At 34.0% G+C, this 15,513-nt stretch overlaps 2 protein-coding genes across 2 annotated transcripts; both read left to right on the forward strand.

Annotated features, from left to right (window-relative positions):
* The first annotated feature begins 2,042 nt into the window (after positions 1–2,042).
* Positions 2,043–2,966, forward strand: LOC105103949 (olfactory receptor 4A15-like). The gene has a single exon (XM_010997620.3). The coding sequence runs from the start codon at positions 2,049–2,051 to the stop codon at positions 2,964–2,966; it is 918 nt and encodes a 305-aa protein (XP_010995922.3). The 5' UTR covers positions 2,043–2,048.
* Positions 2,967–10,233: 7,267 nt separating this feature from the next.
* On the forward strand, positions 10,234–11,181 carry LOC105103954 (olfactory receptor 4A5). The gene has a single exon (XM_010997624.2). It carries the CDS (start codon positions 10,234–10,236, stop codon positions 11,179–11,181), a length of 948 nt encoding a protein of 315 aa, XP_010995926.2.
* Positions 11,182–15,513: the final 4,332 nt, after the last annotated feature.

Raw genomic sequence — 15,513 nt, forward strand, 5'->3', positions numbered from 1 at the left:
CATAATATGTGCTGCAGTTCAAATGTCGATAAAGTGTAGACCTTTGCTGTTACCCTCAGAGAGTATCTGTCTGTACTGGTGCTCACATGACAGGCTTCTTCCCGAATTGAAATGATGGATTCAAAACGTAATAAAGCATGTATATGAAATAAGTATTCTTCATCCTTCAGGAAACCCAATGTTCAACAGTGCTGTATGAAGACAGGACAGTGTAACAGGCTGAGAATCAGAATGTCATAAGGGCTTTTTCACTATTTCACTTTTACTGGTATAAAACACAAAAAGGCAAAATTTTTATCTAAACAAGTTAAGCATAATTTACAGTATTTTCTCCAATTAAAATGTTGATTTAATATTTCTTTGTTCAGAGGACAAATTTTGCCAGCAATTTATATTTTTAGTTTCTGTTCACAGTCAAGATTCAAATTTTTTTAGGTATCAGGGCATTCATGTTCATTTTGAAAATTCTAACAGTTCAAAAGTATATATTTTTCTAAAAGATTGAGATGAATCAGATTTCCTGCAAACATGAGAAGAGTTGGTCATGTGGAAACACATCAAGGTCCAGTGATGGTGTATGTGTCCTGCTGTCTGTGTTCTCAGCGATGGAATCAGTGCATGAAGAACAAGGGAGAAAGCATCAGAGCCCAGTTCATGGATTGAATGGCTGTCTCCTTATGCAGGTAACCCAGGAAAGGTTTATACACAAGATTCTGAACTAGACTTTATATTTTGCAAGAGTACATTGATGGTGTGAGAATCCAGTTTTTCAGAAGTTCCCCTATCTGTTTCTCTTGATCAGCCAAGTTAGGGATCCTTTGTGATCATTAAAATATGTGGAGATCGATTCTATGATGTAATACTCTTTTGGGATATTTTCTTATTATAAAGATCTAGAATAAATTTACCTTCTCTAACATCAAGTATACTTAAAAACTAATTTCAAGTGTAACTATTTGGGAATATTTTAATGGGCAGATATTTCTAAACCTCATGGTACTTTTAATTAATATGTGCTGTAAGCATTGTGTTTTTATCTAAACAATTCAAACATAATCTGCAGTTTTTTCTCCAATTAAAATATCAGTTTAATATTTCTTTGTTAAAAGAACCAATTTTTCCAGCAATTAATATATGTAGTCTCTGTTCACAATCAAGATTCAAATTTCTTTAGGTATCAGGGCATTCATGTTCATTTTGAAAATTCCAACAGTTCAAAAGGAAATCTTCTGTTAAAAGCTAAAAGATGATGTAAAATCTATAGAAATTGATTGACTTTTAAGAGCCCAAGGTAACACTGTAGTAAGTAAGCTGTTGCTTCAATTCCTATTTTTCTGTTCACTTATGAATTTCAGCATCCTATCATATGTTTCTGGGCCATTTTGATGTATCCTTCCTTTAATTGTTTGTTTATATTTTTATTCATTTTATTAGTTAATTGCTTAGAGATATTTGCCTATTTTTGATATTAACTCTGTATATACCCTCTAAAATGTAAACCTTTTCTACAAACTACTTTTGTGTATTGATATTTGGTAACTTTTCCTAAATCCATCCAAAATTTTGAAATTGTCAAATGTATCTATATGGGATTTTAATGATTGGTTAAGAAGATTCTTCCACTCTAGAATGTAGAAAGTTACCTCCTTTATTAACTGGAAAGTAAATATGAAGTAAAACTTGCTTTACTTTTGTATTAAGCCTCTAATAAATTTTTATTTTTGTAATAGGTATTAACTATATGTACAATTTAATTGGCTTCCAGATGTAAAGCTAGTTGTGGCAACTCATTTATTTAATAATTTGTCCTTTTCCCACATATGTCCCTATTCACTTGCCTTTGCAACAGTCTATACGATTGTTGAGGTGAGGGATGATGTTTTTATCAGACTTGTATTATAATTTCTGAAAGTACAGGAGCATAATAAACTATACTGCCTATTGGTTGAAAAAACAAATTATCTCAAGATTTCAGGAAGTCACTAGTAATAAATATATTTACAGGTAATTTTGTCTTGAGCTTTGAAATAAGACATACAGAAGAATCTATGGAACAAAGGAGGAATGTGACTGAGTTTGTCCTCTTGGGGCTCACTCAGAGCCTCCAGGGTCAGAAAATATTATTTGTTGTGTTCTTGCTCATCTACATGGTGACAATGGTGGGCAACCTACTCATTGTCATGACTGTGGTGGTGAGCCCAACTCTAGATGCACCTATGTACTTCTTTCTTGGCTACTTATCATTTATGGATGCTGTTTATTCTACTACAGTCACTCCAAATATGATTATAGACTTACTCTATGAGAAGAAAACCATTTCTTTCCAAGGCTGCATGACCCAGCTTTTTATAGGGCACTTATTTGGTGGTGCTGAGATTTTACTCCTGGTGGTCATGGCTTATGACCGCTACGTGGCCATCTGCAAACCCTTGCATTATTTGACAGTCATGAATAAGCGAGTGTGTGTTCTGCTGCTGCTCTTGGCCTGGGTTGGTGGGTTTTTACATGCTGTAGTTCAACTTCTCTTTGTTTACAACCTTCCCTTCTGTGGCCCCAATGTCATTGACCATTTCATCTGTGACATGTACCCCTTGTTAAAACTTGCCTGCACTGACACCTACATTATTGGCCTCACTGTGGTTGCCAATGATGGGGCAATCTGTGTGGTCATCTTTATGCTCTTACTCATCTCCTATGGGGTCATCCTGCACTCCTTGAAGAGTCTTAGTCAGGAAGGGAGGCACAAAGCCTTGTCCACCTGTGGCTCCCACATTACTGTGGTTGTCCTCTTCTTTGTCCCCTGTATCTTTATGTATGTGAGACCTCCTTCTACCTTACCCATTGATAAGTCTTTGACTGTGTTTTACACCGTTATCACTCCTATGTTGAACCCTCTAATCTATACTCTGAGAAATGGAGAGATGAAACATGCCATGAAAAAGCTCTGGACCAGAAAAAGAAAATGAGACAGCAGGGAAATGTATCACTTATTTTCTATGAAAAGTTGCTCTTTCCAAGTTAGCCATGCATGATTATTTAGCTGTAGTAAATTTCTCCTCAGGTTTAATAACTTGTGCATGATGAAAAACATTTTTTATGTGAATACTTCCAATGATCAAAACATATTTTTAAGATTTTCATAATTTTTGAGTTCAAAGCATATATTTTATATGAAATATATTTTTAAGATTTTTACAATTTCCTATGAAAATATGCATAGCTTTTGGTTGTAAAATGTCTCTGTTGAGACTACTGATTTTTGTTCTATGTGATGAGTTAAGCTATAGTTAATACTGTAAATATATTTTAGTTAGTGGAAGATTTTTTCATGTTTCTGTCTTTATTAATGTAATCTTTCCAGAATTAATAGAGTTCATTACAGATTTTGGAAAAATAATATAATAATACATAAAAACTTGGTTCACTCCTCCCTACACAAAGACAGCCCATATTAATATTTGAAGCATCTGTTTTATTTCTGTATCTGCAAGATATTTTTATATATTCTTTTGCTTTTATTGCTTCGTATGTTAACATCAAAAAAGAGTGATGTTTCAGAGTTGTAATGTTAATCACCAAGAGGCTAAGTATATTAAAATAATCTGAATGAACATGGTGTATATACATGAAAATAACCAATCTTACTTATTTTTACAATTGGGAAATCATATTATCTCCTCAAGTGGAGCAGCTTTGTTTGGGGTTACATTTTCATAAAGATGATTCATTAATCTTCCCAGATAGTTTAGACTATCTGATAATATCTCTGCTGGTTTTCAATATCCCCATCTCCGTTTTTGCTCATAGTGTTCCATAGCCTTCTTTAGAGACCCAGGCTCTGCCTTTCATCTGTAAATTCATCATAAAGCACAATCTGAGAGCTTCAAATATTAATATGGGCTGAATATTAATTCAGCCTAAAATAATAATTTTAGGATTATTCTGCAAAGTTTGAAAATTTCCCAGAAAAAGATACTTAGAAAGTCATGATTCTACATGTTTATTTTGAGGAAAACTACAGAACTTGAAACCGGGTATTTTGAGTGATATCGTGAAGAGACATGCTGCAGTATATGTCATTCTTATCTCTTTTATTAATGAAATACAGATTATTAGGAAGAAGCCAGAATTTGTTCTATTTGGTAGAGATCTCATTAATAAATTCTCTCTTTCTCTGAAAAAGGCTTGAAATTAAATATTATCTGCCTTTAATGCGGTTGGAAGCATGTCGTCAAAGAAACTTACTATTCTACCTCCCTTATTTAGTCTGGATGCATGAGGGGCTAAGGCTAGGGGGCAATGGATGCTTTTCACTGATAAATCACACTGTATGAAAAACCTCATATTCTGATTTATATTACTATTGTTATTATACGGATATTTCTTATATTATCTCAAAGCATTTGATTTGATCAGAATTTAGAATGAATTCCTCCCCTTTTGGATGTTGCTATAGACTGGAAGTTTGTTTCCCTCTCCAAATTTATAAGTTAAATCCTGTATAATATGGTGGTATTTGGAGGTGGGCTCTTTGAGAAATAAGTCATGAGTGTGGAGCCCTCATGAATGGGATTAATGCCCTTATAAGAGAACTTTGAGAGCTCACCTGACCCTTCTGCTACGTGAGGACACAGCAGATAGCTGTCTGTAAACTGGGGACGGACTCTCACCAGACATGGAATCTGCTGGCACCTTAATCTTGGAGTTCTGAGCCTCCAGAACTTTGAAAAATAAGTGTTTATTGTTTAAGCCACACAGTCCATGGTGTTCTTTAATAGCTGCCCAAGTGGACTAGGACAGAAATTTGTTTTTTGTTTTGTTTTGTTTTGTTTTGTTTGTTTTTTTAACATTTTTTATTGATTTATAATCATTTTACAATGTGTCAAATTCCAGTGTTCAGCACAATTTCTCAGTCATTCATGGACATATACACACTCATTGTCACATTTTTTTCTCTGTGAGTTATCATAACATTTTGTGTGTATTTCCCTGTGCTATACAGTGTAATCTTGTTTATCTATTCTACAATTTTGAAATCCCAGGCTATCCCTTCCCACCCTCCACCCCCCGGTAACCACAAGTCTGTATTCTCTGTCTGTGAGTCTATTTCTGTAGGACAGAAATTTGTTAATTTTCAAATTTGTATAATTCTTTCAAGCAATGAGTTACAAAACTTTGCTAATTATCTGTGTTCATTGGACTATAAACACCCTGAAGTCAGGGAAAGTTATTTAACTGTCTCTATGTTCTCATAATACATGGGACATACAATCCACTCTATAAACTTTGTCGATTACTTGAATTCTTAATCTATTGGAGTGAGAATTTTTATTGATAAATTTTGTTATGCTGTAATAATGGCTATTTTTATATAAAGATGTTATCCTTATGTTTTTTTATTTTTGATTTCTTCTATCACATCACTCTTGGAAAATGTATTTCCTTCCACTGATTTTATAAATTTTAACCTCTTTTTTTTTAAATAACTTTTCAAAACATTTTATTTTTAACCCATCTAGAATTTAGATTTGTTAGTGATTAGGAAATATCTAAGCCTACTTTTCCCCAACAGGTAAAATAATCTGCAATATTGTTATAAGTTTCAGTAATAATTTGAAAATTTTCTATTTAATATGTCAGGTTTTATAACAGCTAGAAGTTTCAATTTTAGGGCACTATCTTCTCATCCTCCCTCACCTTCTCCTCCTCCTCTAAATTTTAGGATTATTCTGCAAAGTTTGAAAATTTCCCAGAAAAAGATACTTAGAAAGTCATGACTCTACATGTTTATTTTGAGGAAAACATGTTTTAATATCTTGTTTTCTTATCCAGAATAAGACACATATTGTGAAGGACTGATTGATGTCTCAATAAAAATTTGTAATCATCTCTCTAGACTGCATCTTGCCTTTTGGTTTCTTAAAATGAGGGCTTTCTTAATTACATTTAATTCACATTTTCAATGAGCTGGTCAGAAAGGGTTTAATGTCTTTTGCTGGCATGAATTACAGCACAATCCTCAAAGCCAGGGGCATATGTCTGTATTCAAACATTTATAGGCCTGTGTCCAACAATACACAAGTCTGTATCCCACCACACTCTCAGCTCTGTATCCAACCTCATGTGAATTTGTATGACCACCCATATGTGTATATTCAGTGATATGTAAGTCTGTATCCAATTTCATGTATGTATCTATATGTGAACACACATGGGTCTGTATCTGACAACACATGGGTCAGTATATGACTACTGTTACGACTGCATGTATGTATGTATATGCATATGTATCTGATATGATCACACACAAGCATGTATCTGTCCACATACAGGGCTGTATCTTGCCATTCACTGGTCTGTATCTGACTATATACGAATTTAGGAAGAACTTGATAGAACAATTCTGTTTTGTGTAGCATGGACTGAGGTCACTCTTTGGTATTCAGTTGACTGATGGACATTTAAGGAGGGTCCAAGATGACTTCATGAATGGAGCCTTGGTAGAGATGACTACAGGACTGGGCTCTTCTGGGTCTCTTTCTTCTCGATGTAGATATAGGGTAATGGAGACAATGTCTGCCCAGTCAGGTTGTCAGACTTGTAAAATGACAGTTCAGGGCCCCGAGACAGAAGAGGCAAAAGCTATCATGACATAAGATTGAAGTCCAGGATATCAAGTTTTAAATTCAGACTGCTCTTCACATCCAAGGAAACAACAAAATGAAAAGATAACTTACAGAATGGGAGAAAATAGCTGCAAATCTTATATCTCATAAGGAGTTAATATCTAAGAAATATAAGGAACTTTTACAACTCAAGAGCCAAAAACCAAAAAACTCAATTTAAAATGGGCAAGGAACTTGAATAGGTATTTTTCCAAAGAAGACATACAAATGGTCACTAGGAACATAAGAAGGTGCTCAACATTACCACCGATTAGGGAAATGCAACTCATAACAAAAATGAGATACCACCTCACACCTTTTAGGACGGCTATATGGGATTTACGGGAGAAATTAAATGCTCGTGAGGATGTAGAGAAAAGGGAACTCTACTATCCAGGTGGTGGGAATATAAATTTGTTCAGCCACTATGGGAAACATTATGGAGGTTTCTCAAAAAGCTTATTTTTTCTGACAGAATAGCCCAGGAGATTTCTGAAAACCCAAATTTCAGCCCAGGCTGAAATTTATTCTCAATTGGTATCTAATCCTCCAGACGTCTAATTTTCTCAGCATAGACTTCTCTCATTGAGAAGTTTGTGGAAGCTTCCAATTTTCTGAGATAAAACTGGGGAGAGGTAGAGACATGCTTTTAATTAAGGATGAGGCAGCCTTAAGGATAAGCTATTTAAAAGACCAAAAGCCTAAAGAGTTCTACTATTACCTGTGAAATGCTCAGCCATTGGCTATTTCAAAAAGTTAAAATCCCAGAATTTCTCTTGTTAGGTGCAGAGAGAGATCAATGGCCAGAGATATGAATATTAGCCTAAACCCCCCATCAAAGTAACGTAATTTTTGGTTACCTTACCATAATTAACTGAGAACAGACACATTCAAATAACTAATTTCAGTGTTTTTAAATTTTTGAGGTTTTTTGGTTGTTGTTGTTTGTATCAGCCAATAATGGGCTCGATCAAGTTAATTTCCACTAATTAGGCCAGTTTTCACACAAACAGCAGCTTTGATTTTCTTTGCAGAAATTTTTCTAGCAGGTAGCAGGTGAGAGTGTTCAACTATCTTTGCACTGTAAATGTTTATGTTGTATTTCAGTGTCTATATTCTAGGCATCCATGTCAGATGATTCTATATTTACCTAAAAGACTGAGGTGATGGGGAGATTGTATGAAAATACAGAAAGTGTGACCATTTGAAACTATTTCTAGATCCATTGCTCAGCCATAAAGTACTATGTGTTCTGTGATCAGACATAGATACTTGAAGTATCTGCAGTTACCCTTAGAGAAAGAAGCACTGATCTTTAAAGACAAAGAAAAAACCCAAGAGGTGAGTTCTTGAAACATTAACAAAGGATAATCACTGAAAATTCATGTGATATGTTGCTAAATATAGCTATAATCTTAAATATCATATATTTTCATTGGAGGAATCTCAGTTGAGAAAATTAAGCTATCAAAACACAGAAACTACCTGGAATATACCAAGTGTATTTGGTGTTATTATTACAACCTGAAAGATATTTATTGTCCATTTTCCCAAACAAAAAAGAGAAATGTAATATATTATGAATAAACTAGTGGATTGATAATCTTGGTTTATGGGTTAATTATATTTTAAATGATACGTTAATATTTATAATTACTTTCAGATTTTTTAATTAGACAACTTAACATTGTAGATCATGTCAGGTTTGTTAAAGTATACAGGAATATGTGCCTCTTCTGTTCTGGCAGCTTGATATGGGCCTTTATGTGCGAATCTTTATGATTATCACAGCACCCATGTTTGAATATACTATTCTTTTTATCCTGAGCTATGTCTATACTTATTATCAAATTAACAAAATCCAGATGATTTGTTCTGATACAATGTTCGTAGTGAAGCTTTAAAAAACATGAATTATCACTATCATTTATTGAGCCTTTACGAGGTGCCAGAGAGGGTTCTAGGTGCTTTAATTGCAATAAAATGACAACGCTAAGTGGTAGGCACTATTGAGATCCCCATTCTAAAAATGATGAAACTGAGGCACAGAGAGGTTTATTAACTTGTCCAAGGTCACCCAGATGGTTAGTGGTGAAGCTGGGATTCCAACACAGGCAATGCAGACCCAGAGCTCACATCGTTCACCGCTGTGCTCCGCGCTCTCTCCAAGGATGCTTGGGATGTTAAATAGGAACACGGTGAATGAGAAACTTGTGATCGCTCTTTTGTCTCTGTAATTTTCAAATCTCATTCTCACTAGCTAGTGTTTCTCCAGCGACAGAGATGAGCATGAGAAGTTTTGTTTAGTTATGAAAATATGAAAGAAGAAAAAAAGGCCAGCAGAAGAGAATAAGGCAAGACTCCACAAAAAGTATCACAGATGGTTAGACTCACAAGGGTTCTGAGAGCATCTAGTTCAAACTCTTTATTCTCCAGTGAGCGCACTGAAACAGACTTTTAATTACATTTAGAAAATGACTCAGACACATGCCTTCTCACACTGAGCTTGGATTTTTCCCTTTTGTGTGCCGCTGTTTGGAATCCGGGCACTGAAATCCTATTTTTGAGCACTCTCAGTACCTAAGCATTGTAAGTAAAACCATGTCTCATTGTCCTCTGCCTCTCCTTTCAGTGTCTGTTTTCTCCTCCCTCACTACCTAGCTCACCCCAAGAGTTTTGGGGAAAAAAAATACTAGCCGTTAATCTGCTAATGTAATTGTTGGTGATAGTCATGAGTCATTTCAATACTAAAATATATTCTGAAATATGTCTATGTTGTGTATATGTGTTAAGCACTGTGGTATAGGTAAAGATTAAAAGAATTATAACTCCTTAAAAACCTGATAGTCAAAGAGACCATGTAATTGCTGCAGGGAACAATGGGCTAAGTCATTTTGCAGTTATTTGATACAGTCCAAATTCCAGGGTCTTGGACTTTAATGAGAGATTCACTAAGACCAAACAGCCTTTGAAATGGGAGGGACTGAATATCTAAGAGTTGGATATCATAGTATTAAGGGAGTTATTCCAGAAAAGATGTTAGTTTTGATGCCTCCTGGGTCTACTGTAAAAGCACTCATTCCAAATACTGCCACCTCAAGGGACTGACTCTATGCCAATTTACTTAGAGTTTGTGGTCACCACCAGAGAGTAAGTTTCTGGAGAGCAGGGACCCTTACTTGCTTGTCTTTGTTGACTTCTATGTCATGAACTGACCTAGTTTCAATAAGGTTCTATTAAAGCTATGACTGCCTGTTGGTCTTTGACTACACTTCTCTATAGAAGATCCACCAAACATAGAGATATAACCTCTTATTTGTGGTCCCAACACAATCATCTGAGGAGAAATAGAACTGTCAAGGGAAGGTGTGATGGGTTTTTGGAAGAAGAATTCAATAGATATTTACCAAATGCTTATTGTGTGCAAACCACCATAGACAAACAGACACACAGACACACAGATATGCTCTGTAATGTAGCAGATACATTCGTAGTCATGTTCACAATCTCATTACAGGTTTGGGTCTCCTGATCTCTCATCCCTGACACCGGCCTCGTAGATGACTAAATGGGACATAGCAACAATCTAACAGAATTTGTTCTGCTGGGCCTCACTCAGAATCCTGAGAGGCAAAAAGCATTATTTGTCTTGTTTTTGCTCATCTACGTTGTGACGATGGTGGGTAACCTGCTCATTATGGCGACTGTCTTTGCCAGCCCCTCCCTGGGCTCCCCCATGTACTTCTTCCTTGCTTGTCTGTCCCTCATGGATGCGGTTTACTCCACTGTCATTTCACCCAAGTTGATTAGAGACTTACTCTGTGGTAAAAAGACAATCTCCTTCTCAGTTTGCATGGGACAGCTCTTCCTAGAACATTTATTTGGGGGCTCTGAGGTCTTCCTCTTGGTGGTGATGGCCTATGATCGCTACGTGGCCATCTGTAAGCCACTGCACTACTTGACCATCATGAATCGGCAGGTTTGCATCCTGTTGCTGGTGGTGGCCTGGGTCGGAGGTTTCCTGCACTCCGTGGTTCAGCTTCTCTTTGTCTACAACCTCCCCTTCTGTGGCCCCAATGTCATTAACCACTTCATCTGTGACATGTACCCATTGTTGGAACTTGCCTGTACTGACACTCACCTTGTGGGTTTCACTGTGGTTGCCAATGGTGGAGCAATCTGTATGGTCATATTCATCCTTCTACTAACATCCTATGGGGTCATCCTAAATTCCCTTAAAACTCACAGTCAGGAAGGGAGGCGCAAAGGCCTGTCTACCTGCAGTTCCCACATCACAGTCGTGGTCCTCTTCTTCGTTCCCTGTATTTTCATGTATGTGAGACCTGTTTCCAACTTTCCCATTGATAAATCCATAACTGTGGTTTACACTGTCATCACTCCCATGTTGAACCCTTTAATATACACCTTGAGAAATTCAGAGATGAAAAGTGCGATGGCAAAACTCTGGGATAAAAAGTTAACTATGGGTAGAATCAGAATGTGCCATGCACACTGAACACATTTGTCACTAATCCTAAAGCAACGAACAGGCAGTAAATTCTAACCATGGATGATTTAGTCAATTCAATAGACTCCACAGAGATGCTTTTCTTTGTTTATACAAAAGCATCCAAAAAGTAGAATAAATTGTCCTTTGAGGTTAGAATCAATCTAATAGAGAAGTTCTGCAGGATGAATAAGAGACACAGCTTTTTGTCCTATTACAAGAAAAAATAAACTAAGTACACCCTGTAACTTTATTTTTCACAGTTTATACTAAATTGGGATTTTAGAAGGGAGAGTTGTGAAAAAACAAGCTAACCTTTAAAATTTACTTTACTTTCAAATTAATGGGAAAACAATTTGGCTAATATTTAGACAAATTTCTGAGGGCCAAAAAAAGTGGTTTTTAAATTTTAAAGTGTTAATTTTTTTTTTTTTTTTTTTTTTTTTTGGCACAGCAACTTTCTGTAGCTGCATAATGCATTCGTCTTTAAGATGACTTCTGTTCCTCAGGTCAATGTCTTTGAGTTTGTAGTGCAGGATATTCAGATGGGAGAGGTTACTGTGTTCATTTAAAGATACGATCAGTGAGCTATTTTGTTAGATGGGATGTGGTTGATGATGAAAACAGATTCTGGTTCTTGATTAGAGGATAGAAAACCACACTAATCCAAGTTGTCAATATATTTTCACGCTCTTCTTCATTAGTTATTATGAACATCTTTGCCACTCTTCACATGGTAGACAGTACTTCTTATTTTGTCTTAAAGATACTGAAGATATAGGAAAGAGATGTGTTATTTTGCATAAGCAGTGTATTCCCTAAAAGTCATATTCAACGTAAATACTTTTTACTTATAGACTTAATAATCATTTGTTTCTGTGTAAACAGAATTTTGTTTTTCAATTTTATGTAAAATTATCAGGTTTTTCTCAGTGTGCAGTCCCTTCTGGAATATCTCAAATTAGGAAGAAGATAGATTTGCTCTCATTGTATTATGGAATATTATCTATGCTTTTTAAGGATTTTCTTTTCTAAAAAAAGATTTTAGACTTTTTCTTACTTTAAAATTTTATTGTGTATTTTCATGCATATCCATTAATATATGCAATTTATATCTGTTTTGTAGCATCTTACCTAGAATATGATCAATATCACTGAAACTACTGATGTATATTTCCCCGACTCCCTTCCTTTGTCTCTTCCCAGAGATAATCTCAATGCTGAACTTTTTGTTAACCATTGATGAAAATAGTTTAACTATATATGTATGTATTCTTAAAGTATATTATTTGGAGTTTCATATTCTTTATTAAAATTATGTTATGCAGTATGTGGCTTTCTGAATCTTTTACCGACAATGTCAATTAACTTTTCTAAGATTTGATCATATGACTGCACATTTCTCTAGTCCCACAATTTCCCCTGCTGTATGTTATTCCACGTCTGAATAGACCATCCAGTCAGTGGTCATTTGGGTTATTTCCAGTTTTCGATATTGCACATGGTGCTGCTATAAACATCCTGAAAGAATGTCTTTTGTGTTAAGTAGTGTTTACAAGTTCACAATCACAGATAGTTGCAATTTTCTTCTAAACCTGTATTATCAGGTGAATTCCTGTCAACCGTGTGAAGCAGATCCATTAGTCCACATCCCAGCCAATACTTGATATTGTCAGATGTTTAATGTTTTTGCAAATCTAATGAGTATAAGACTATGACTGTATTACGGTTTTATTTTTCAATCCTTACTGCTACTGAATTTGAACATATTTGCATGTTTATTAAACATTCATTTTTTCTCATGTTCTATTCAACATGTATTCATGCTTTTGTCAATTTTTCTAGTAGGTTGTTTTTCTGTTATCATAAATGTATTGGAGTTCTTTAGGAATGCTCTGTACTAATTCTTTTTTTGTTTGTATGCATTGCAAAAATCTTTTCCCAGTTTGTGGGGGTTTTTTCTACATTTCTTTCATATAGCTGGATGAATGGAAACTTCTAAATGTAATCAAATTTCTCAGTGTTTATGTGGATTTAAGTTAGCACTTCTATGTCTTTCTTATCATATCATTTCTACTGTATGGCCAGAAAAATGTCAATCAATATTATCTTCTAAAGATTTAAAAAGTTTTGCATTTTTTAGTTTCCAATATTAATCCATTGAACATTGATTTTTATATATGCTGTAAAGTGCCTTTTTCATTTTTTTTCCAGTGATGATAGCCAATTGTCTATGCATCACTTGTTGAATAACCCATCTTTTCACATATTGAGTTTTCATTCATGTCTGATTCTAGTTCTGGTTTATTTATTACTGTCAACTGATTAATTTTTCTAAACTTGTGTTTATTTATGTAAGTTTATAATAAGTTTTCATGTCTTATAGGACAAGTCTCTCAACCTTTTTTATGAGGTGAAAAAAGTCTTTGTTTTTCCACATACATTTTAATTCAGCTTGTCATGTTGAAAAAAAAGCCATTGGGATTTTTATATTGAAATTGCTTTGAAGGTATTGACAGTTGAATCTTCCTATCCCATATATAACATAACTCTGCACCCAATTAGGCCTTTGAAGTTCTTTAAATTTGAAAAAATTCACAAATAGTCTTTCATATTTTTAATAAATGCCTTCCTATGTATTCTTGTTCTATTCTACAGCATTACTGAACATAGATTTTTATAAATATTTCTAACTTTTTATAAGCAAAATTATATCTTATTTTAAGTCAACAATTTGCTTCATTTACTTAATAGTGAAGTATTTTGCCATCGGTACATTTTTATGAATTGCTTTTTCATATATTTTATCTAATTTAATTGGCATGTTCAAAATGTTTTATTGACTTAGGAAAGATTTTATATATTATAGTATAAAACAAAGAACTTCTAGATAGTGTTTTGGTAGTGTGAAAGTGTTATAATTTAACTTTTAATGTTATCAATCACTATTATCAGAGTTTGTGCCTTTTTGACATCAAGGTTATGTAACAATTTATAAATTTTTTTCTACTTTAATTATGTTTTTGTATTTTAAAGCATTAAGTACACATATATGCATCTACGTGTGTGGGAGATTTTACAGAAAGAGAGAAAATGTATGTGTATGTTTGTGTGTGTGCATATGTATAAAGAATTTAAATCTACTTTGCAAATGGTTATCTGTTACCTTAAAACAAAATTTTCAACACAGTTTCCAAAAATCTTACCTACTTACCTAATTTGATATGTCATGTTTACTATATTTAATGTCCAAATGCTTTTGTATTTATTTCTAGGATATTTTCTTTTGACCAGTTGCTTATTCCTAAGCCAATACTCCATTTTTTTTTTAGTTCTTATAAGTAGATTTTAATATCTGCTAAGAGGACTATAACTCAATACTCTTATTAAAGACAAGTTTTTGTGTTTTGAACAATTATTTCTCATGTAAATGTTAGAATAATTTCAGAAGTTGTAGAAACTATGAAAATTTTGACTGACAATATATTAAATGTCTAATTAATTAGGAAAATAATTGATGTCTTGTTCACATTGAATCATTCTCCATGGAAACATGAAAATATCTGTGTTTACTTAGGTCTTCTTTGATATTCTTCAATAATTCCTTTGTTTTCATCTTATGGGTCTTTCACATCTTTCTGTTTTTTACATATATTTTATAATTTGGATTACATTTATGAAAAATATTCTTTCCACATTCTATTTTCTAAATAATTATAGCTAGCATTCAAGAAAATAACTAATAAATATTTATCAGTTTACTCTTGAAATCAGCCACTTCACTGAACTCTTATATGTATGAGAGATCTTCAGTTAACTCTTTTGGATTTGCTAGAAAGATAATGGTATCTTAATGATTTTTCTTTCTAATAACTTTCTTTAAATATTTTATATCACATTTCTCCTTAATATATTATTATATTATTTGATATAGGAAAACATGGGGTAATGACTGTGAATAGAGAAATCTTGATTCATTTTTAGCTTCAATGGGGATGCCTTGGTATTTTCCCATAAAAAATTTGTTCATTAAAAATTATCATCCCCACCCTGTATGTCAGTGTCCTGACAGGAAAAGATATCACTCTTCAAAGGAACTACTGAAAACTATTTACAAAGAGTTTTCAAGATCAAAGAATTCTGGGTCTTTGACTTGCATTTTCCTAATATCTAATGATGCTGAGCAATTTTTTTTTAATGATTTAAAAGTTGTGTGTGATTTACTCTTTAGTAAATATGAGTAGGACTGTGCTCTACCTTCCTTGGGATTGTTACTTCCTTCTTCTCTTCTTTGCACCCATTTCAGTTTCCTTCATTCTCTCAGGCTTGGACCATAAGTTC

Source organism: Camelus dromedarius, chromosome 12, assembly GCF_036321535.1.
Source record: "Camelus dromedarius isolate mCamDro1 chromosome 12, mCamDro1.pat, whole genome shotgun sequence".
Lineage (NCBI taxonomy): Eukaryota > Metazoa > Chordata > Mammalia > Artiodactyla > Camelidae > Camelus > Camelus dromedarius.